This window comes from Capricornis sumatraensis, chromosome 9, assembly GCF_032405125.1.
Source record: "Capricornis sumatraensis isolate serow.1 chromosome 9, serow.2, whole genome shotgun sequence".
Lineage (NCBI taxonomy): Eukaryota > Metazoa > Chordata > Mammalia > Artiodactyla > Bovidae > Capricornis > Capricornis sumatraensis.
The window spans coordinates 38136650-38160057 of NC_091077.1; the positions used below are offsets into that span (position 1 = coordinate 38136650).

The 23408-nt window shown below is 52.4% G+C and overlaps 1 protein-coding gene across 1 annotated transcript; it reads right to left on the reverse strand.

Moving 5' to 3' along the window:
• Window positions 1-1018: 1018 nt before the first annotated feature.
• On the reverse strand, window positions 1019-20326 carry HK3 (hexokinase 3). Its single transcript, XM_068979702.1, has 19 exons — window positions 20141-20326; window positions 16774-16898; window positions 12959-13121; window positions 12591-12745; window positions 12385-12504; window positions 12202-12297; window positions 10891-10990; window positions 10625-10808; window positions 10003-10158; window positions 9614-9847; window positions 8968-9263; window positions 8718-8857; window positions 8519-8638; window positions 4457-4552; window positions 4190-4289; window positions 1999-2182; window positions 1723-1878; window positions 1337-1570; window positions 1019-1250 (listed from the first exon to the last, which is right to left on the reverse strand). The coding sequence occupies exons 2-19, from the start codon at window positions 16867-16869 to the stop codon at window positions 1106-1108; spliced, it is 2775 nt and encodes a 924-aa protein (XP_068835803.1). The 5' UTR covers window positions 16870-16898; window positions 20141-20326; the 3' UTR covers window positions 1019-1105.
• Window positions 20327-23408: the final 3082 nt, after the last annotated feature.

Below are 23408 nucleotides of genomic sequence, written 5' to 3' on the forward strand. Positions count from 1 at the left end.
GGAACAGGCAGAAGCCAAGACAAGGCCCTTCCCCACCACCGGGGAGGGCTGCGCGGACAGGCCCCCTCCTGGCGGACGCTGTCCCCTATCACTGGCCCTTTCAGACCCTGCCCGCACTCCCTCCCCTCCACGGCCTGTCCAGCCAGGCTGGCACTGCCACCTGCTCTCACTCTGCCCGGGCCCCCGGGTCCCAGGGTGGATGGCGCCTGGAGCTCAGGCTGGGCCCACCCCACTGGTGTGTGTGTCTGTGCGTGTGATGTTACCTCTCCTCCTGCCCTGGCCAGGGGGCCGCGTACACGCGGGCAGGCACGCACGCCATGGGCTCGGGACATGGCCCCAGAGCTCCTGCCTGAGCTGGATCTTATGCAAACATTTCCGTGCCTGCTGGGTAGGGGCACATCTGAGGGACTCGGCTCCAAGCCTTCGGGACTGAAGGCCACAGCTGAACAGGGGGCGGCCCCTGCATTCAGGCACACAACCACCACACGGCCATGTCCCCACGCATGTCCTGTGTGCTCCTATCACCTGTGTCCCCCTGACACGCATCTCATGCCGCACACCCAGAGGCTGCTCACGTCTCTCAAGCCCGGTGTCAATCCACACCTGCCTCTCACATGCTGCCCTTCTCCCACCTACCCAGGGACACCCAACGGCTCCTCCCTGTCCTCCCTCTCCTGCCCCCAGCCATGAGGAGCCCTGCCCAACAGGGCATGTGAATATGCAATGGGAGTCCCGGGCTGGACAATGGCAAGTGTGCGTGCCGTGGCATGCCCATTCCTGGGGCTGGCAGGTGCCCCATGTGGGACCTGTGGTGTGAAGTTTGTGCCCTGACTCTGTTTTAAGTGCATTCGTGCACTTACACTTGGCCTTATGTACACAGCCTTGCCCGGCCGCCAGGGCACGTAGGGATTTTAGCGGACGTGAATGTAAATAAATTATATATATATATTGCTAACCCAAGTGCTCCTTCTCTCAGGAAGAGCTAAGGGTCTCCCCAGCGGGGGTCACACATGACTATTCTGGAACGTCCTGGGTGTCAGGGCCTGGCTTGGGGACAGACAGGGTCACAGCCCTGGACCAACAGAACTGGTTGCTAGAGACTTCTTCAGACACGAGTCCTCTGGGCAAGGCGGCAGGCAACAGCAGTGACCAGGGCTGCACCTTTGCCAGACCCATCCTCTGACTGCAGGAAGGTGACCACACAGCGAGGGGCCAGCTCCCGCACCGTGGCTGCCACCAGGCTGGAGAAGCTGTGAGGGGGAGAGGCCAATGTGAGCCTAGGTCATCCAGTCCCACTTGGCCACAGCCCCCTGCCCAGCCCGCCACTCAGACTCACTGAGGGTGCAGCTTGTAGAGGGTCCCATCCACCCCCACGGATATGGTCAGCTCTTCCAGGCCCCGGTTCTCACGAATCTTCTCCACCACAGCAGCCATGCCTGCCCCACAAAGCTGGGCAGCCCTCTTGGACACAGCCTGGCACACCTCCAGGACCATCAGAGCATCGTCTGAGGTCAGGGGCAGCCCCAGATCCTCCAGGATGGCTCGGACCTGCCTCAGGGCTAGGCTATCACTAGGAACAGGAGGGAACAGAGGGGCAGGTCCTGCATGAGCACCCCCTCTCATTACTTTTCCGTCCTCTAGGGTGGACCTCCCTCCAACCAGCATTCCACCCCAGGAAAGAGTCCTTTGGGAGGTAGAGGGACATAATATAGGCCTCAGCACCTTTCAATCTCAGAGAGAAACTTGGTCTTGAAGATGTCCCTGGTCTGAAGGCGCTGGGTCTGCTGGCCCCGGAAGAGAACTCCAAGGCCAGTCAGATGCAAGAGGATGTGGCGGACGATCTCTCCCAAGTACATGCCACTGATCATCTTCTCAAACCTGCATGAACATGTGTGTGTGCCCACAGGGCTAAGGCCCCAGCCCCAGCCACCCCCAGCCACCAGCCATATCAACCAGTGCCGGCCACCACCAATCACAGCCGCCTGGCCCAACCCATACCTCTGCTTGCCGGGATTGATGGATGCCTGGTCCACACAGGCATCAAAGCGGGTGCTGAGTGTGCTGAGAGAGCCGTCATCCCCAAAGGCGCCCCACTCCGTGTTGATGCACATCTGGCCTGAGTCCCCATCCACACTGGCCACATTCCGGAGCTCCTCCATGTAGCAGGCATTGGTGCCTGTTCCTGCAGAGGGCCCAGACGGGGTGTCTGCATTGACTGATGCCCACAGGATCCCTTGGAGCCCCTCCCACCAAGATGGCAACATTTGCCCTCATTTCCTACCCTCTCCATCTCCACATGTTCATTGGCCTGTTCCAGGGCCAGGTCAGTCCTCTTTCCTTCCTTTCTCATATCCCTTCTGCAGACCTTGCCACCACCAAGCCCTCTGGGCCTCCACTACTTCCCCTACCAGCACCACCATCAATCCATCTCCCATGCTGCCTCAGCGTGCTCCCCAAATGCCTGTCAGTCATGTCATCTCCTGGGAGATGTATGGCAGCCCTGCAGTCACACAGGTGAGAGGCCCACACCTTCTGGGACTGGCCTTCAGTCAAATAGCAGGTGCTTTAGTCAAATAGCAGGTGCTGGGCCAGGGACCAGGGACATAAAAATGAGATATGAGGAGGAGCCCCACAGTGGCCAGAGCCTGGGCAATGAGAAGCCAGCTGTGGTGCTGCCCCAACAGAGGTGCAAAGAAGAGCATCATGGGATGCCCAAGCACAGGTGAGTCTTCCTGCCTCAAAAGTTAGGAAAACCCACAGAGGGAACACGACATTTAGATATGACCTTGACGCCAAGAAGCTTACAGACAGAGGGCACACCCTGGGTAAAGGTATTTCCTTCCTCTTCCCAACACACAGTCAGCTCTAAGCAGGTGTGTTGGCCCTCGGAACTCCTCCATCCAGTTACTTATCCACACAGCAATCTGGGCCACCTCTCTCCAGCACCTGCCAGTGCTAGGCACTATGATCAAGAAGCTCCCAGTCTCCTGCGAGGCTGCCACATACCTCTCACTCTAAGAAACGGATGTCCAAGGAGCTATGAGAGCCCTCCTCCTCCATCTAGCCAATCCCTTTTTTCAAGGCTTTCTTTTCAAGTCTCACTCATGTTGGGACTGCTTCTTTTCTGATCTTGGCTTCATTGCCCTGGCACTTAAGGTTGGGTTCAGCTCTCTCTGATGGCCAGGTGCTCTTCTGGACTCAATCCTCGCTAAACAGTCAGTTCCGAGAAGGCAGATATTTTCCCCTTCTTAATGTCTTCCTGTCCCTACATCCAGCCTCCAACTGGCCAGAGGAGAGGAGCTTAATAAAGACTTAAAATCTTGGACTTGTCAAAGGACCATCTCAACTCATTCTCTGCACACCCCCACCCCTGGGGTCCACTGCATTCCAAATACTGTGTGTGTCTTGAGCCAGGCATCCTGCTATACTTTGTCCCCTCTCATTTCATCCTCATCACCCCTTCAGACAAGGCATTGTTATGTTATCATCTCCACCTTAGAGATGAGGAAACAGAGGCTTTGGCGATTTGCCCAAAGTCATACAGGGGGAAGTGACAGAGCTAGTGTGCTGTGCTGTACTTAGTCCCTCAGTCATGTCTGACTCTTTGTGACCCCATGGACTGTAGTCAGCCAGGCTCCTCTGCCCATGGGGATTCTCCAGGCAAGAATACTGGAGTGGGTTGCCATGCCCTCCTCCAGGGGATCTTCCCCACCCAGGGATTGAACCCTTGTCTCCTGTATTGCAGGTGGATTTTTTACCATCTGAGCCACCAGGGAATCCCAAGAATACTGGAGTGGGTAGCCTATCCCTTCTCCAGGGGAACTTTCTGACCTAGGAATCAAACTGGGGTCTCCTGCATTGCAGGAAGATTCTTTACCAGCTGAGCTACCCAGGAAGCCCGACAGAGCTAGTGTTTCTACTCAAATCTGTAACATTCCACAGCTCACATTCATTTAACAGATAAGCAAACTGAGGTTCAGAGAGCTTAAATGCCTATGAGTCAGCAGTTGAGCTGGGCTAGACAGCCAAGCTCCAGACTCTCAACCCAATAGTGTTCCAGGGCCCCATGGGCTCAGGTTGGCATGATGCCACATCCCCAAGGTGAGGGGAACGTCCAACCTGAGGAATCAACAGGAGGCAGTAAATTAGCATCAGGCAGTAGAGGCACAAAAGGCAGGGCTCTCCTCACCGACGATGAGGCCGACCTCGCAATGGGGGTCCTCGTAGCCACAGGACATCATGGTCCCCACCGTGTCATTGACAATGGCAACCACATTCAGCTCCACTGCCTGTACGAAAAAGGATGCCTCTAGTTGCTGGGCAACACGGTTGTCACAGCAACCAGCACCAGACCCAGAGGTCTCTACTGCAGAGGGCCCCCCAGCAGGCAGACGGAGACCCCTCGCTCCCTTCAGGCCCTGTTGCAACAAAGCAGCCCTGGAGACAGACTCCTTACCTGTCGGCGCCTGATGGCTTCCCGCAGCAGACACACAACGTCTTGGCCCTCGCAGTCAGATGCATTGAAACCCTTTGTCCAGTTCAGGAGGATGCCCTGGGGTGGGACCAAGGGGAGGCAGGAAGCTGGAGGCCCCCTGGAATCTCTCTTTGCCTCCCCGAAGCCTGTATCCCATCAGAATATAGTGTATAGGGTTCCCTCCCCAGGGGGAGGCTGTCCTACTCTACCCATATGGCTGAGGGCCTTGCCCTCTGCCCCCTCTCAACTCCCCAGTGTGAAGAAGCCTATTAATAACCATCCAACCTACGTCTTCTATTTTTAGTGCCAGAATGCTGAGATGGTCTGAAGGTCTGGCCATTTTAAGACATCTGCCCAGAAGGAATGGTCCTTTGTAATCGGGTTAGGAATGAACAGAATGAGTGCTGTGTGTTGAGAAAGGGAAGGACAGAGAGAGGTCTAAATGACAGCAGTCTGCTCCTACAGAAACAACTAGCAAGAGCCACTTGAGAGGGAGAAATTCTGAGCTGGGACAGAGCTGAGTCAATGGGAGGTTCACACGCATGTTTCATCTACAAATGAGGAGTGAATGGAAGAGCCAGGAACAGACACCTGAGCAGGACAGGAGGGGACACAGCAATTCCCTGTGAGAAACTGGCCTTAAACTGTGGACTTAGTAATGGCAGCCTGGCTGTACTTGGGACTGTTCTTTTCTTATTGTGCTTCCTCTGGGTGGGATGGGGATGGGGGAACTAGTCTACCACCATTAGGAGAAATGACTGTTCTGCCCAAGTAGAAGCACAAAGAGCAGATCTGGGAATCTTTGGGGCAGGAGATTTTAGAAATATTAAATGACATTTCTCCCAGTAGTTTCCTTTTATTCCTTTTCCTATAGAACCACAGCTAGAGTGTGATCTGTGCTCATTGTCTCAAAAAGAGAAACCAGAGAGAAAGAGTGGGTAAGAGGAAGAGCCAGCTGGTGAGTAACAGCAAAGTTTCCCTGCTCCCAGATAAGAGGAAGACCCCCTGGTCAGGGGAAGGTGAAGTGGGCAGGAGTCGGAGCCAGGTTCAGGATGGCTTTCTGAGAAAGATGTCCTAAACCCTCCACTCTGGGCCTGCCACTGTAGGGGAGGGGAGGAAACAAAAGGGATTTGGATAATCTGAGAACAGGAACAGCCTCTGACCTCCTTCCATGGAGGGGAAGGTAAGGTGTCAAGAGAGATGTCAAGACCCAAGAGAACAAGAGAGGGAGTCCAAATAGCAGGCACCTAGATGTCTCCCCAAACTCCCGGCTTGTTTGCACATTCTATACAGCAAAGGAGGGACCCCTGCCTGGATAAGGGGGTCCCTGAATTGATTAACATTAAGTTTTCACTCCTGAAAAGAATGCTGGCTTAACATAGAAATTGAGTTCTGTTATAGAAAATGAATAGGACCATGTTTCCTGCATGCCTGATTTTGCACAGAGTTCCACCTGCTTCTCACACCTTTTGTTATTGTTGTTGTTGTGTCCAACTCTTTTGAGACCCCATGGACTATAGCCAAAGCTCCTCTCCAGGCAACAGTGGGATTCTCTAGGCAAGAATACTGGAGTGGCTGCTATTTCCTTCTCCAGGGGATCTTCCCGACCCGGGGATCAAACCCTTGTCTCCAGCATTGTAGGCAGATTCTTTATCACTAGGCCACCTGGAAAGCCATTCTCTCTCACCTTACAAGGAATAATAAAAAAGTGCCAGGATGCTTAGACTGGAGGGAGACACAGCAGAGAGGCAGACCAGCAGATAGACACTGCCCGCTGCACGATCCAAAGGAAACTGGAGCACAGAGGTCCATGTCTGAGAGGTCAGAGTGCAAGCAGAGGGCAAGTGAAAATCACAGGAAGGCTGCTTGGAGTAGAGGAGGCAGAACTTTCCAGAAAGCACAGGTGTGGAAGAACCTGGTGCGCACCTTCAGTGCCAGCGAGCTCCTCGCCAGAGGAGCTTTTTAGCAGAAGTTGGGGGTGTTGAGAAGACTCCTAGGAACTTGGATCGGAGGTCTGGGAGGAGCTGTCCCCGTGGCAGTCCTTAGGGGTATGCATGAGAAGTCTAGCATTCCTGATGAAGGATGTGGAGGTATTGTGTCGAGACCTGTGTCTGTCCCTCCGCCAACCCCAGCCAGGCACCTATCCCTGAACCAGGCTAACATCAGCAAGGCTGGGAATGAGATTAGTTCAGTTCAGTTCAGTCACTCAGCTGTGTCCAACTCTTTGCGACCCCATGAATCACAGCATACCAGGCCTCCCTGTCCATCAACTCCTGGAGTTCGTGCAAACTCATATCCATCGAGTCAGTGATGCCATCCAGCCATCTCATCCTCTGTTGTCCCCTTCTCCTCCTGCCCCCAATCCCTCCCAGCATCAGAGTCCTTTCCAGTGAGTCAACTCTTTGCACGAGGTGGCCAAAGTATTGGAGTTTCAGCTTTAGCATCAGTCCTTCCAATGAACACCCAGGACTGATTTCCTTTAGAATGGACTGGTTGGATCTCCTTGCAGTCCAAGGGATTCTCAAGAGTCTTCTCCAACACCACAGTTCAAAAGCATCAATTCTTTGGCACTCAGGTTTCTTCATAGTCCAACTCTCACATCCGTACACAACCACTGGAGAAACCATAGCCTTGACTAGATGGGCCTTAGTCGGCAAAGTAACGTCTCTGCTTTTGAATATGCTATCTAGGTTGGTCATAACTTACCTTCCAAGGAGTAAGCGTCTTTTAATTTCACGGCTGCAGTCACCACCTGCAGTGATTTTGGAGCCCCCCAAAACAAAGTCTGACACTGTTTCCACTGTTTCCCCATCTATTTCCCATGAAGTGATGGGACCAGATGCCATGATCTTCGTTTTCTAAATGTTGAGCTTTAAGTCAACTTTTTCACTCTCCTCTTTCACTTTCATCAAGAGGCTTTTTAGTTCCTCTTCACTTTCTGCCATAAGGGTGGTGTCATCTGCATATCTGAGGTTAGTGATATTTCTCCTGGCAATCTTGATTCCAGCTTGTGCTTCTTCCAGCCCAGCATTTCTCATGATGTACTCTGCATAGAAGTTAAATAAGCACGGTGACAATTTACAGCCTTGACGTACTCCTTTTCCTATTTGGAACCAGTCTGTTGTTCCATGTCCAGTTCTAACTGTTGCTTCCTGACCTGCATATAGGTTTCTCAAGAGGCAGGTCAGGTGGTCTGGTATTCCTATCTCTTGAAGAATTTTCCACAGTTTATTGTGATCCACACAGTCAAAGGTTTTGGCATAGTCAATAAAGCAGAAATAGATGTTTTTCTGGAATTCTCTTGCTGTTTTGATGATCCAGTGGATGTTGGCAATTTGATCTCTGGTTCCTCTGCCTTTTCTAAAACCAGCTTGAACATCTGGAAGTTCACGGTTCACGTATTGCTGAAGCCTGGCTTGGAGAATTTTAAGCATTACTTTACTAGTATGTGAGATGAGTGCAATTGTGCAGTAGTTTGAGCATTCTTTGGAATTGCCTTTCTTTGGGATTGGGATGAAAACTGACCTTTTCCAGTCCTGTGGCCACTGCTGAGTTTTCCAAATTTGCTGGCATATTGAGTGCAGCACTTTCACAGCATCATCTTTCAGGATTTAAAATAGCTCAACTGGAATTCCATCACCTCCACTAGCTTTGTCTGTATAAACCATGCAACCACAAGCTGCTTTGAGAGACAGAACAAACTCTGCCTTCAGCCTGCAGGCCTACACTGCTCCCAGGTGCCCAGACCTAACACTGACTCCACTCTCCTGCCCACTGGGAGCCTCTAGGGATAACTAACTTTGTCCTTCTCCATCCCACGTCTTTCCATGGCCCTGGATTCCAGGCCATTTTACCACATCCCTTTCACCTGAGCCTGCCATGTCTGGGAAAACTGAGGCTAGGTTCAAAGCACAGCCCTGCAGGGCCTCCAGCTGGTCCTCTCCCCAGCTCATAAAGCCCCTTCTGGACCTCCTGCCCACTCCATGAAGAGCATGTTAGTGGAAAGCCCCTGAGGATGGCTTCCTCGGACCCCACCTTTCTCACCTGGTCCAGGCCCATCTGCCTGCACGGGAAGGAGAAGGTGAAACCCAGGGGGAGACTCTGCCCACTCAGGCCCTGCTTCTGCTGGAAGTCCACAATGCAGTCCACAATATGGTCAAAGAGCTGTGGGGTAGGAGCAAGTCAGGGAGCAGGCCACTAGGCCCTTCCCTGGCCCCTGACATCAGCCCCAGGCCATGGGTACCTGCTGTCCAGAGCCCTGGGCCACGCACTCCGGGATGGAATAGATCTGGCTGGAGATCTGCACACCTCCCGTGGCCACACGCACCAGGAGGACTCGAAAGTTGGTGCCCCCCAGGTCCAGGGCCAGGAAGTCCCCACGCTCTGTGAGGCAGAGACCCTCAGCTCTAGGATGGAGCTGGAGGCTCCAGCCCCACACATGCTGTGACCCCGGGAGCCCATGTCCCTACTCCACGTTCAGGCCGGGTCCTTACCGCTGCCATCAGGCGTGGCCCGCACATAAGTGGGCAGCATGCGGAGGGAGGAGGCTTCCCCTTGGAGCCCCTTGGCCATGGCCTCTCGCATCTGTGCCTGCACTTCTGCCAGCTGCTCCCGGGTCAACCGGAATGGTGCCAAGGTCTCCTCCAACAGGCGCCGGTGGGCAGCCAGGCGGGCAGCCACAGCAGTCACCATTGCCACGCCCCGGCCACCCCCATCCACAGAGGGGATGAAGGAGACATTGCAGTCGGGGGCCAGGAGCATCACTGTCTCCCGCAGGACACTGAGAAACCTACACAGACACACAGCAGGTGCACCCTGGCTTGGCACCTGGCCCTGACCCCCGCAGCATGCCGAAGCCCTGGGCTCCCTCACTTCAAATCAGTTCAGTTCTAAACCCATCTATGCACCAGCCATTCACCCAGTGTTCCTGTGATTCCCTCCCTTGCATACCCAAGAGAACCCTCTTTCTCTCCTTTGACCTCTTCTGGCCTCCCCTAACCCTCCGTCCATCTTTATTCTGCTAGGGAGCCATTTACATCCACTGCCTTGCATCTGTGGTACCAGAGTGCCCTCTGGTATCACACACACACACATGCTCGGGTGACCTGCTCACACAGGTTCATGCTGTATTCCAAGTACCTGGGGTGTCGCTCAAACACTCGGCCTCCGGTAGCCACAGCGATCTGAAGAGCCTGCTGCTCCCGGCTGTGCTGGAGGCGGGAGAGGACAGCGGCCAGAGCAGCAGCGCAGAGCTGGGCAGCCCGCGTGCACACAGCCATGCACACACACTGCACCCACTCAGCATCTGAGGCCTTCGGGTTCAGGCCCAAGTCCTGCAGGACAGCGTGCACACGGGCTGCCCCAGCAGAGGGACTAGCGGGGACAGGGTATTGCTTTGGGGCTCAAGGAGGCCAGAAGCTCCCTGCCCCCACCAAAGCTCCATGCACGGCTCCCTCAGGGGAAAACCATCCCCCCAACTCCCAAGCCAGGAGTCCCTTTGTCACAGCTCCCTTGCCTGCCGCACTTACTCCTCCATCTCAGCCACGTGTTCCAGGAGGATGCTGCCTTGGCTTCTCAGGACAGGGGAGGTGTGGCCGCCAAACAGGGCCCCACGCTGGGCCAGGTGAGCCAGCACCAGCCGCACCAGCTCACCCAGGTACAGACCCCCAATCATCTTCTCAAACCTACAGGCCGGAAGGATGGCTGGCCAGAGCCTTTCCTAAGCCCTCAGCCCTCCTACCCCCACCTCCAAGAACTCCCAAAGAGAGCTTATTTTCTTTGGGGTCCTTGACTGAAGGGTCCAGAAGCAAATGGCCTCCTCGGAGATAGTTGGGTGTTTACCCAGACCACACTACCCCCTCTGGTTTAGATAAAGTTCAAGGGGGCTCCTGGAAGGACCCAAGGAGGGTAGGAGACCCTTTGCTTGACTACTCCCAACCCCTAACCCCTGTCGGAGCTGGTCAGAGTCAGGAATAAGAGTTGAAAACTCTGCATTCTAGAACCTTGAGCCACTCCTTCTTTGAGACTGCCCAAGGCCCCCTAGGATGCAAGCAGGGAGCGGGAGGTGTGGCCCTGAAGACTAGAGCACAGGAACAGCAGAGCGGGAGAAGAGCAAAGCAGTTGTAGGACCTAGAGAGAAGGTTAGGCCACCTCTGGGCACCCGGGTTCAATGACTCATGGTCCAGGGTGCGGTCGAAGATGGTCTGCACTGGCCCCAGGGCCCCCTCGTCACTGAAGGAGCCCCACTCGATGCTGATGCAGACGCGGCCCCGGTCTTCGTCCAGCACCGCCACGTGCCTTGCCTCCTCCATGTAACATGCATTGGTGCCGGTGTCTGGCAGGGACAACCCCATCAGGGCCTGCCCACCAGGCATCCAGGCCCTCCATCCACTATCACAAACGCCTGCGTGACTTACCTACAACCAGCCCAACTTCACATGGCCCGACCCCTGGCTCACAGCCCATCATGGTGCCCACGGTGTCATTCACCACAGCAACAACATCAATGCTGTAGGCCTGGGCAACAGAGAGAGAACAGAGGTTGGGGAGCCCGGGGGATGGGTGGGGCTGGGGCCCTGGATTTGATGGAGACATGCAGGGTCCCCCAAAGGTGTGTCTACCTGCCCCACACATTTGTGCCATGTATGCTGGAGGCCCTCCCACCCTATAAAGGATTTTCTTCCCTCTTACCCCTGCTGCTTGGTTCCTCTGCCCCTGTCTCAGGCCCTGGAGTTCCCAGAGGCTCTCAGCCTCAGCCACTACTTCCGGAACCCCAGTGCTCCTCACAAGACCAGGACAAGGGTAAACAAGCATGTCACCTTGAAGGCTGCGCTGTACTTACCTCACTTGCTTGCCCTAGTCCCAGCCTATCTTCCCAAGCCTGCTCCTCTCAGTCCTGACTTCCAGCTACTCACATAGCACCCATGGTGGTGAGTCCAATGGATCCAGAGCAGCCTTTCTTAGCCACTCAGACTTCTAAAAATGCCCTTCACTGAAATTAGAGCTTCCTCCCCAGCCACAGCTTATGCACCTGGCAAGCTTCTCCTTCAGGTCTCTGCTCAGGCCACAGTGCACCCTTCCCTGTGTTCCCAGAATCATCGGAATCACCTTCTCAACAGGGACAATCTTTTATTGGGATGCTGTCCCCATTAGGCTTGCAAGGTCCTTGAGGACAGGGTCAAGTCTTTTCATCTGTTTCCCCTCTAGTCCTCAATATTTATTTGACCCTTCTTAGTCTCAGTATCCTCACCTATAAAATGAGACTGTGTTGTGTGCTTAGTCACTCAGTTGTGTCCAACTCTTTGCAACCCCGTGGACTGTAGCTCACCAGCCAGCTTCCTCTGTCCATGGGTATTCTCCAGGCAAGAATACTGGAGTGGGTTATTGTGCCCTCCTTCAGGGGATCTTCCCAACCCAGGGATCAAACCCTGGTCTCCCACATTGCAGCAGATTCTTTACCATCTGAGCCACCAGAGAAGCCCAAGAATACTGCAGTGAGTAGCCTATCCCTTCTCCAGCAGATCTTCCCCACCCAGGAATCAAACTGGGGTCTCCTGGATTCTCCTGGGTTTAGAATCCCAGCTGAGCTACCAGGGAAGCCCATAAAATAAGAATGGTAGCAGTATTTACCCCCAGGGTTAAGTGGATAAAGGATATCAACAGAATAGGAAAGCAGGCCCTCCCAGAACCCAAGACACAGCCCTATTTGCTCCCCTGCCTCTACTCACTCCCTGCCTCTGGATGGCATCTCGTAGCAATTGGACCACATCCTGGCCTTCCACATCACTGCACTTAAAACCTTTGGTCCACGAAATGAGGGTGCTCTGGAGGCAGGAAAGTCAGGTCAATCCAACGACCTTCAAGGCCCTGCAGCCCCTCCACCCACTGTCCCCATAGCCACTCTGCCTCACCTTGTCCAGGCCTGTCTGGTGACAAGGGAAGGAGAAGCTGAACCCAAGCTGCAGACCCTGATTGCCCACAGGCAGCACATCCAGGAACTCAGACAGGCAGCGGGCGGCAAAGTCAAAGAGCTGTGGAATGGGGTTTGGGGCTTAACTCTGCCCACTGGAGCCCCAGCTGCCCAGCCAGGCCCGGAGCCTATGCACTGAGTGCTCACCTGCTGACCAGGACCCAGCATCACTTCCTGGGGGATCACAAACTCCTGGCTCCGGGGCTCCACCTTGTGCCCCTCAATGCCCGTTAGGGTCACCCATAGAACACGCAGTGAGGCCCCTGTGGCCCCCAGCTCCAGCACCACGAAGTCCCCTTGCTCTGTGGGCAAGCAGGTCACAGAAAGGCATGCAGCTGGTGAGACCAAGCCCTCCACCTCCCAGAAACATTCCTAAGGCCTGTGCAGGCTCATCAAGGGACCTTAGAGATGGAGCAAGGGGTAAGGAACACACCCCACCCCCCTCCACCCACCTCTCTCCCAGATCAGAACCCTCTCTGCAGGCCTGGCCACCCATCTTAATCTGTGCCACCCACCAGTGCCATGTGGGGTAGACCCCACATATGTGGGCAGCATCCGGACAGCAGGGGCACGGCCTGCTTGCCCCCTCAGTGCCTGCTCCATGGAGCCCAGGAGGCTGGTCTGGATCTGCCGCAGCTGCGCCCCTGTCACCTTGAACTGCTGTAGGCACTCCTGTACCTGAGGAGAAATGGGCAGACATCTGGACAGGTGGCCTGCTGGCCTAGCCATATCCCCCAACTCCAACCAGGGCAGAGGCCAGCCTGGCCCAGCTCACACCTCCCTTCCCTAACTCAGACCAGCAGCCCTCCCTCAGCTTTCCTAGGGGCTGACCTGAGCCCTGCTTGAGCCCCGAGAGCCTTGCTGCTCTCCCAGCAACTGTCCAGCCCCACTCCTCACCTCTTCACACACCTGTGGCTTTCCCGCTGCTCACAGCCTGCACCAGCTCCTACACTCTCAGAAGGCTCCTCTCTGGAGGAAAGACCCACACACTTCCTCCGGCTGTATTCCCACATGGCTCCTTGTCAGCTCTCTGCAACTCCCTCCACTTCTTTGAATTCAGAGATGGTGAGGCTTCTCCCCTATCACCCCACTACTGACTAGCTCTGGTTCCCCAGTACCCAGAGCCAAGCTGCTCAGTGCATTATTGTTGGATGAACAAATGAATGAACAAATGTGTGAATGCCTTCAGGTTCAGGGGCTCCCCTCTTCTGATACACTCCACTGTGGCACCTGGGCAAGCCCGGCCCAGGAGAGTTTGGGGGCCACACTGTGGAGGACAGGCCTCCCACAGTTTGGCCATCCTTCCCACAGACATTGACTGAGCCCCTAATACGTATCCAGCACTATTCTAAGCACCATATATTGCACAACCAGCTGAGCCTGCTCCTGTGGAACTCAGATTCGTGTAGGGGGCAGAAAATAAGCACAGAAACACATAATACAGTTCTGGTAGTAATGGTAGAAAAGAAAGGCAGAAATAGAAGTTCAGGAGTGACCAGGGGAGGAAGAGGTATTTTGGGATACTGGTCAGGAAAGGTTTCCCTGTGGAAGTGACCTAAATGAAGGAAAGGAATGAGCCATTTGAAGATTTGGAGGAAGAACACAAAGGGATTTTCTTCAGAGCAAAGGGGATGGATACAGGGGAAGGCTGGGCCAGGAGTGGATCAGAGTGAAGGGAGGGGCAGGCAGGCAGGGAAAGCAGAGGATGGGACACCAGGTTCTTCTCCACAGAAGCTCAGTGGAGCTTAAGAAAAGCTCCAGTACCTCAAGTCTGTGTGGGAACCTCCCCTGGACAACCCTCTGGCTGGTCATTCCAAGAGACCTCAGCAGTCTCCTTGAGTTTTTCAGAGGGCCCCAGGCCCTGATTCCACTCTCCCAGACCCCCACCACCCATCTCATAGGAATAGAATTCTTATGACCTGCTGCCCCATCCCGGGCCTATATCTGAAAAGTACCACTCAGGCACCTGGATAAGAAGGTAGGGAGAGCCAGGGAGGGGGAGGTTGCCCAATGGGGAGATAGAAGCAACTCAATCCCACCCCTGCTTTAGGAAGAGAATGGGAAACAGATCCCTACAGAAGCAAAGGATTCTAACTGGAGTGCCAGATGTTCAGTTTCACATTCATGTTATTGCTTCCAGTAGCCAGGCGTGCTAGGAGAGGCTATTACTATGTCACAAATGAGGAAACTGAGGTTCAGGGAAGGCCAGTCATCTGCCTAATCCAAGTAGTAAGGGGAAGAGTGGGACTTGAATCCAGACCTCTCTGACTACAGAGATGTTTCCAAATAAATGTGAAGCCTTGTAAAAACACCGAAAAAACCCAAAGCTGATGAAGAAACTCCATCATCAAGAACTTGGGGTGAGAAAGCTTACACCTGAGTCCTTGCCCTGCCACTTCCTAGCAATGTGAAAGTGTTAGTCACTCGGTCATGTCTGACTCTTTGAGACCTCATGGGGTTGGGGTGTAGCACACCAGGCTGCTTTGCCCATGGAATTCTCCAGGCAAGGATAATAGAGTGGGTACCTATTTCCTTCTCTAGGGGATCTTCCCAACCAGGGATCAAACCCAGTTCTCCCGCAATGCAGGCAGATTCTTTAACTTCTGAGCTACCAGGGAAGTCCTGGCAATGTGGCCCTGGGCAAGTCAAACTTCTCTCTGACATGATGAGAATTACCTCTTATGCAACACCAGGAGAATAATAATACTCCCTGGCCAGTGCTGGTGGGCATGCAGCAGCCAGGAGAAGCTACTGGAGTCTCCCCCCTCAACCTCCCCCCAAGAAGAGTGGGGAGAGACCTCAGCCAGGAGAGTAAGGGTGGATTTTATGTGACTTCAATGCTGGACTCTTTGATCAACTTGCTGTGTTGGTCAGTCTGGGTTCATCACCTCACCTCTCCTCTGTCAAGCAGGAATAAAAATAGCACCCCCTTCTCAGTAGTGTGAGAGGACTGAGAAGACAGTGAGGTGAGACACCTCTGTGAAGTGGTGAGACAGTGGCCGGTCTACAGGACATGCTCAACGTGGTTCCCTTTTCTCAGAGTACAAGTTACAACCAGCCTGGGGAGCCTGACTCCATGTCCCTTCTGGAGACAGAGTCCTGAGGGAACAGACGCGGAAGGGACGCAGGTGGTGCTGGGCTCCAACACCATATAGTTCTTAGATCACTATGGGAAGGGGAGCTGAGACGGAGGCCTGTGGTGCTGAGTGGGGACCCAAGGCCACAGGATGTTTGGCTGCATGTGAAGATCCCCCAAAGCCAAACAGAACTGTCTTTAAACTGCAGGTGTGCACAGTTGAGCCAGCAGGGTTGGTATAGGACCAGTGTACAAGTCTCAGGAGAGAGTGGTGTGACGTAAGAGAAGAGGAGGTGGCAGGCCCTAGAGCAAGCCCAGCAGGGCAGACGGCAGCAGAGTCCCTGCTCCCTTCTGGGGCCCAGTTACAGGCTGTGCATAGAGGAAATGTTTACAGCAGGGTCTGGGGCAGAGGTTGGACAAGGGTAAAGTGGGGGCATGAAATGCAGTGAGGGATGATGCCCCCACAGGGTGGGCAACAAGCCAAATCCAGCAGATGTCAGAATGGGCTGGGAAACTAAAGAAACTGCAGGGACCAATTCAAGAACCCCTTCATGAGTGCCTCCTCTGTGCAGTTCCTTTATCTCCAACAGCTCACTGAATCCTTCAGGGTGAGGGGCTTAGACATTTCCCTCCATTTTCCTCCCTTGCACTGATGAAGAAACAGAGATGAAAAGATATGAAATGACTTACCCAAGTGTTTCCTGCTCAAGGGTGTGGTAGGGAAGGGCTTCTAAATCTTGGTCAAGATGACAGAAAAAGAGAAACTCACTCTGAGCTAACCTAAGGTATACGGACCACAATAACCTCCAAGTTGAGTTCAGCACTGAAATAATCTCTGTGTGCCTGACTAAAGTGGCCACTTTGAGGGGAAAAAGATGTACAGGAATGGCTAGAGAAGTGAGGAAAGAAAGGGCCTTAAACTTTCTACCAGAAAAACCCTGGAGGGTCCTTTCCGGACTGAGACAACCCAAGGTGCCAAAAGTGATATATTTGGAGCTGAAACACCTCAGCTCAAGCTCCTGTCATGCCTTAAACTCAAAGCACATCACCTCTCCAAGCCCCTTCATCCTTATGTTAGAGGAAAAGATAACCCCCACCTCTCAGTGGTGAGAGGTGTTGAAAGAGGAAGTTACTAGATCAGATATGAAAGGCTCAGTACACTGGAAAGGGCTGCATGGGTGTGAGCCCATGGCTACGTGGTGGGGCCACCCCTGCCTGAAGAGGCATGGGACAGGGACCTAGTGTTGAACTTACCATCTCAGAGGTGTTTGAGGGGCAAGGCAAGCCTTCTTGGGGGCAGCCAGGGGCTCCTTCCCCTTGCTGCAACCCTAGAGACCCAATGGAGTCCATGTGGTTCCACGATGGTGAGGGGTGCCCTCCTATGGGAGAAAAGGGGTAGCCTGGATGAACCACATACTCCACCGTCTGCGATGAACCTCAGAGGCTGTGATGAAGACCTTTAACTTTCTTCCTTTTGAAGGGGACCAGGAAGGAAGATGTGGGCAGAGCTCAGAATCTCTGACCATCAAAGATTCTTTAGTAAATCAACCAGAAGGCCCTCATTTTCCAGAGCATGTACAGCAAGAGAGCACTGGCAAGGCTGATTTCTCATCCCAGTGCCATTCATTCATTCTGTCATTTATTCACATTTACCAGCCCCTAATGTCTACTGTGGCTTTCCTGGTGGCTTAGTGGTGAAGAATCTGCCTGCCAATGCAGGGGACACAAGTTTGATCCCTGGGTTGGAAAGATCCCCTGGAGAAGGAAAAGGCAACCCACTATAGTATTCTTGCCTGGGAAATCCCATGGACACAGGAGCCTGGTGGGCTTCAGTCCATGGGGCACAGAATCAGATACAACTTAGCAACTAAACAACAATGCCTACTGTGCCATGTGCTGATGTACAGATGCAGACCTAGGCCACACCCTCAGGGGCTTCACAGCTTTACCAATGGTCACAGTATGGCTGACACGGGCAGCGACAGAGGGGGACTTGCTGCTGCACTGGGGAGTTCAGGGCTGTGCTCGAGGTTGGAACAAAGGGTGTGAGATAAGTGGGGAGCGGGTTAAGATCTGCTGCAGAAGCAAGCAGGCTGGCTTGGCACTTTCATGACAAGTTGAGTGAATTTCATGCTGAAGAGAGATGGGGACAGGGACGGATCTACACTTCAGAAAAGGGTTCCACTAGTGCTATGACTTTGGGCGTGTATGACTTTGCATTTCAGGTTCATTATGTGTAAAAAACAGGAGATGATAGTATCTACATTTGCAAGGTTGTCACCAGAGTTAAAACAGAGTGACAATAGGGAAAATGCTTTGGGAACTGTGATGTACAACACAAACAAAATGGTGGGCTTCAGAAGGTGGGATGACGCTGACCTGAAAGAGCCCTGTGCTCAAAGTTGAGGACACAGCTCTCCACAGAGTGGCAGCACCAGGCCTCTCCATCTCATGCATGCATGCTAAGTCACCTCAGTCGTGTCTCTTTGCGACCCTAGGAACTCTAGCCCATCAGGCTCCTCTGTCCATGGGATTCTCCTGGCAAGAATACTGGAGTGGGTTGCCACACCCTCCTCCAGGGGATCTTCTCGACCCAGGGATTAATATCTCTTGCACTGACAGGGGTGTTCTTTACCACTAGCGCCACCTAGGAAGACCCTCTCCATCTCAAGGCCTTTTTTTTTTTTTCATCTGGGTATGAATTAAAAGGGGACCAGGAAGTTTCCAAAGAAGACTTCAGTGATTCAAGTGCCCTTCAGGGGTGGTGCACTGGAGGGCCCAAGATGGGCAGAAGGCATCTGGCCCTCTCCTATAACAGGTAAACTTTGGGAAAGTTGCCTTCCCACCATCGCAACCTCTCCCCACCTGTCACTCCCAACACATCCATGAATTTGCCCTTCCTATTGTCACCCGTGATCTCCTGACGGCCCAATTCCAGCCTTTTCCTCAGTCCTCACCCTTCTGTCCTCTCAGGCATGCAAAGCCATGAGACTTCTCTTCACTGCAAAGTTCTCTTCTCCCCTGGATGCGCCCATCAGTCTTTCCTGGCCTCCTTCCTGAGTCTCTCATAGTCTTCATCAATAACTCCTTTACTTTGCTCCTCTTAAACAATGTGGCTCTCAAGTTTCTGGCCATAGCCTGCTTCTCCAATGCTTCCTCTTTGTCTCACTCATCCCCAAGGATTGATTAAAACCTCTGTGTGAAGGTTCTCAAATCTACCCCTGTTCTGAGCCAAATTCCAATGGTTTGTTAGCATCTCTGGATGCTGGAGAAGCTTCTTCAAACTCAATGGTCAAAATCACATTCATTTTCTCCTTCACTTTTCCTCATGAAATTCTTCTCCTGTCCTTCACCTTGGCTGGAGGCATTCATGTTGCCTCTATACATCCCTGGCCTTCATTTCCTCTATGCAATCATTTCTCAGGATGAAAAAGCTGAGAGTGGAAAGAGCTCCCCTGTGCGTCCCCACCTCCCGGTTCCCACAGACACTGTCCTAGACCTCCTACTCACCTGACTATTCCAACAGTCTCCTAATTGATACTCTTGCTCCTGTGTGTCTACCTCCCCACCCTACCCACAACAAACAAGTCACCCAGAGTGACTGTGCAAAAATAGACTTTATCATGTCATTCCCCAGTCCCATCTCCCCTAAGAAAGGAAGACAACCTTCACACTGTGATGGTTTCTACTGCAGAAAAAACAAGTCCCTAACACTTTATTGTGGCATTGCAGGCCCCTGACATTGTCCTCAACCCAAGCTTCCTCTTTTGCTCCTCCCCTTCATATTCCAGACACACTATGAGCTTTGTCCTATCTCTGGCTGTTCAGCCTTTGTTCACACCCTTCCCTAGAATTGCTGTGTCTGAATCATTATTTCTTCAGTGCCCAGCACAGAGCTTGGCCTAAGCAGCTGCCAGTAAAACTTGCCTAACAGCTAGAAAAATTGAGAGATGAGGAGTTTTTTCTTATTCAGAGAACCAAGAAATCAGTTTCCAACAAATCTCCCCAAAGTCACATATACCTATACTCTCTCTCAAATCTGTCAAACATATGTTCCACATATGTTAGAGGTCTCTTTTGAGGATAAAATGGGGTAAATAAGGCAATTATATTTGGGAGAGGAAGGCCTAGGGATACACACATGGTGAGATTTCACTCTCCTTTCGAGGCCCAGCTAGCTCATTCATTCATTCATTCACTCTCTTATTCATTCCTTCTTCTATTCAATATTTATTCAGCACTTCTACACATCAGAGACTAAAAGCTTCTCTCAAGTAACCCATGTTTACACTTCTGGTAAATGCATTCATTTGTGTCTCTTCTAGCTGAGAGTCCCTATGGCGAGGGACATGTCTCCCACATCACTAGATCCCTGAACCCAGCCTAGGGTCTCATGTTTGAATAACTAGGGGTCTCTTGGCATTATTCAGCTGAATCAGCTACATCGAACAGGCCTTCCTTCTGAAAGGTATGCCAGGGACCTCTATCGAGGATGGGAACCACCACTGAAGAAGAACCAACTTAGTCTTTCCAGCCTCCACTCATCCAGGATGGCCTAAGTAGGAGAGATGAGAGCAAGGGGATGGAACTGAGGTTGGCAGTAATTAGAGAAGGATCTTACCTGGGAGAAGCAGCAGTTGGTCACTCTCCTTAGATCTGAGCTCTTCTTTCTCAACGAGACATCCACTGGCCTGGTTTGCACTCCAAAGTGAAACTCACCAGTGATATGAGTTACAATGTCACCAAACCCCACCCTCTCACTAGACACCAGCTAATTCAGGAAGGTGCACTTCCCTCTGAGTCTGTCTTAAGGGGAGGCTGGGTTAGGCAGGACCATGGTGCAAATTTAAGCAAGATCACCACAGGAAGTTGAGAGGTCTGAACTGAGTCAAGAGCCCTAGGATGTCCCCTCTGCAATGCTGGGAAGCTCCATCCATTTTACAGGCACTCCGAGTCTGAGTTCTGAAGTGGTGGCTCACCACTGGAAAGGAACTAGAGGAACCTAGCCTGGGAAATATGCAATTCAATGGACAATTTTCCAAAACATGGAAGGACTTACTAAATGAACAAGAGGCAATGTGGGAGTACAAGAGGAAGAGACTAACCCTGCCCCAGAGTGGGCAGAAATTGAGGAAGCTGAGCACTGAAGGAAGAGTGGGAGTGTGTCCTTGACAAAGAGAACAACATGTACAAAATCACGGAGCACAAGGCAACTTCATGGAATTGGGGTTCAGCTCCAAGGACCTCAAGATGACACATGTAGGTGAGGATATATGGTGGGGTGAGAGGCAGCCAGACTGGAGTTTAGTCTATAGGCCAAGAGGTTAACAGTAGGTTCACACTGTGGGACTTCCTTACCAGAAGGGGAAGAGGAATCTCAAGCTGCAGTGGAGCTGTGGGCCAGCCAGCTGGTTTTCCCTGAATGTCTTCTGGAATGTGCAGAAAGCTGGGATATCACTGTGCCCAGTGTTGTGGTCTAAACAGTTTTGTCCCCCACCCCCACCAACCTAATCCTTATGTTGAAAGCCTCATGCTGAAGATGATGGTATTAGGAAGTAGGGTCTTTGGGAGGTGATTAGGTCCTAAGGGTGAAACCCTAATGAATGGGACTAGTGTTCTCATCATATGTCACTGAGAGCTCCCTTGCCTCTTCTGCCATGTGAGGATACAGGAAGTGGGTGGTCTACAACCTGAAAGAGGGCCTTCATCTGACCACGTTGGCACATTGATCTTAGATGTCCAGCTGCCAGAACTGTGAGAAATACATTCCCATTGTTTATAAGCCACTCAGTCTGTGGTAGTATTTAATAGCAAGCCAAATGGACTGAGATACCTACCCACCATGGTAACTAGACATAGTGCACCAATTTCCCTCGAAATTGGTGAGCAGATACTTTAAAACTTCCGGCTACCTCATCAACAGTAACCTTACCATTAACCATAACAGTACTCGGCCTACACATGACACCAGGATGGAGACCAAGGATGATACCTGTTCTGTCAGTCTGGGGCATGACTGGACCTGGAAACATGGCAGACATCAGCCCTACTGCACAGTTCAGTGGGCAGCAATCAGGCAGATAAGCTCTAAAGGCAGGAAAATTGGGAATGGGGGTGGGGAGGACAGAGTGGCCGTCATTCACAACATAGCAGCCTGCCTAGCCTGGGGCTCGTCTCTCTCAACTTTGTTTAGTTAGGAGAGAACACAGAACTGAATGCCAAAGGCCCAGCTGTGATTCATGCTGACAGTTTGCTCTCTCCTGAACCTGAGTGAGGATACATCCCTGACAAGCAATGCCAGGGCTCTTTGTCTGTATTTCTGGAAGTCCCGTGTCTATTTCCCCAGCAGCAGGGGTCCCAGTACCCTAGGCAGAGTGTCAAAGAAGGCCTATGTCAGAGCCTATGCAGGGAGGAAGCAGCCTGGGCTTGGGGTCTGTGAACTACTATGACAGCCCTGACTGGAGCAGAGGCATAGCAGGGATCAGCAGTTCTCTTCAGACCAGATGACCACTGACCAACAAGGGGAAGGACAAGTCCTGACAAGGGTCCTCATGGACCCTAAGCACCAATCTCCAGCTGTTCAGGGGGAACTAAGGAAAGAGGAGAGGCAGATAGCTGGGGGAAACGTGGGCTATAGCCCAAGTACCATGGCTGGGATGAGAGCCAGGCCATCCTTGTTCTGAGCTGCTCCCAGGCTTGCTTCTCACAGCTGACAGTGCCCCAAGGCCAGGCACACAGGCCCTCAAGCCCAAATAAGCTTCCTGCCTTTCCCCCCATGCCCTTTTACTCCAGCTCTCCTATACCCATCAAGCTGCTCTTTACTGTTAAGTGTTTTGTTCATGCTGATCTGCCTGGATTGACTCCCTCTTTGCCCCACCCAGCTTTTCCACTTAACTTTTCCTCATTCTTTAAATTACACCTTAGACATCAACAATGCTGGGAGCCTTCTCAGACAAGCTCCTCCTGGCCCTGATCCTAGCTGAGTAGCAGCCTATTGATCCCATAGTGTCTTGATCTCCCTGTATCATTGCATTGACTACAATCTATCAATAGAATCTGTTTGCCTTCCCCTACTGCACTGTGGACTCTCAAAGAATGATTCTTATTTGTCTTTGGCGCCCCTGTTCTAGATCTAACATGAGATGAAAACTGAAGATGTAAGTTGTCCAGTTGTATCAGACTCTGCAACCTCATGGACTGTATCCCACTAGGCTTCTCTGCCCAAGGGATTTCCAAGGCAAGAACACTAGAGTGGGTTGCCATTTCCTTCTCCAGGGGATTTTCCCAACCCAGGGATTGAACCTGGGTCTCCTGCATTGCAGGTGGATTCTTTACCATCTGAGCCACCAGGGAAGAGGTATCAGTTAATTTTTCTTAAATTGAAGAACTCTCCCACAACCTCAATAGTACAGGGCTTTTGAAACTGAGAGGAAATAAGTAATCTCTTCTTGCCTTCCAGATACAGATGGCTTCAGCAGCCTTCCTACTCTGGGTTTATACATTCTTCCATCTTCCCACTGGTACTACCATCTACTTACTACCTGCCTTTCCCTCACCCCAATTCCCATCTTCTAGACCAACTTAGGGCCAAAGCTGCTCTGCCTCACAGGTGAGAATGGGCCCATCCAAGTTTAAAATTCCCACTGGGTTTTGTGACAAGTGGGGTTATGACGTAGTGCGGAATAGTAGAGACAATCGGCACTGGTGTCAGACAGACCTGGGTTTGAATCTCATCTCATTTACCAGTTGTATGAATCAAGATGAGTTTTTACACTTCGCTGAGCCTGTTTTCTGTGTATAAAACATAAAGACTAATAATGCCTTAGGACAGGTTCCTCCAGAAGTGGACCTAATTTGAGTGTCGTTTAATTGGGAAGCAATCCAGGCCA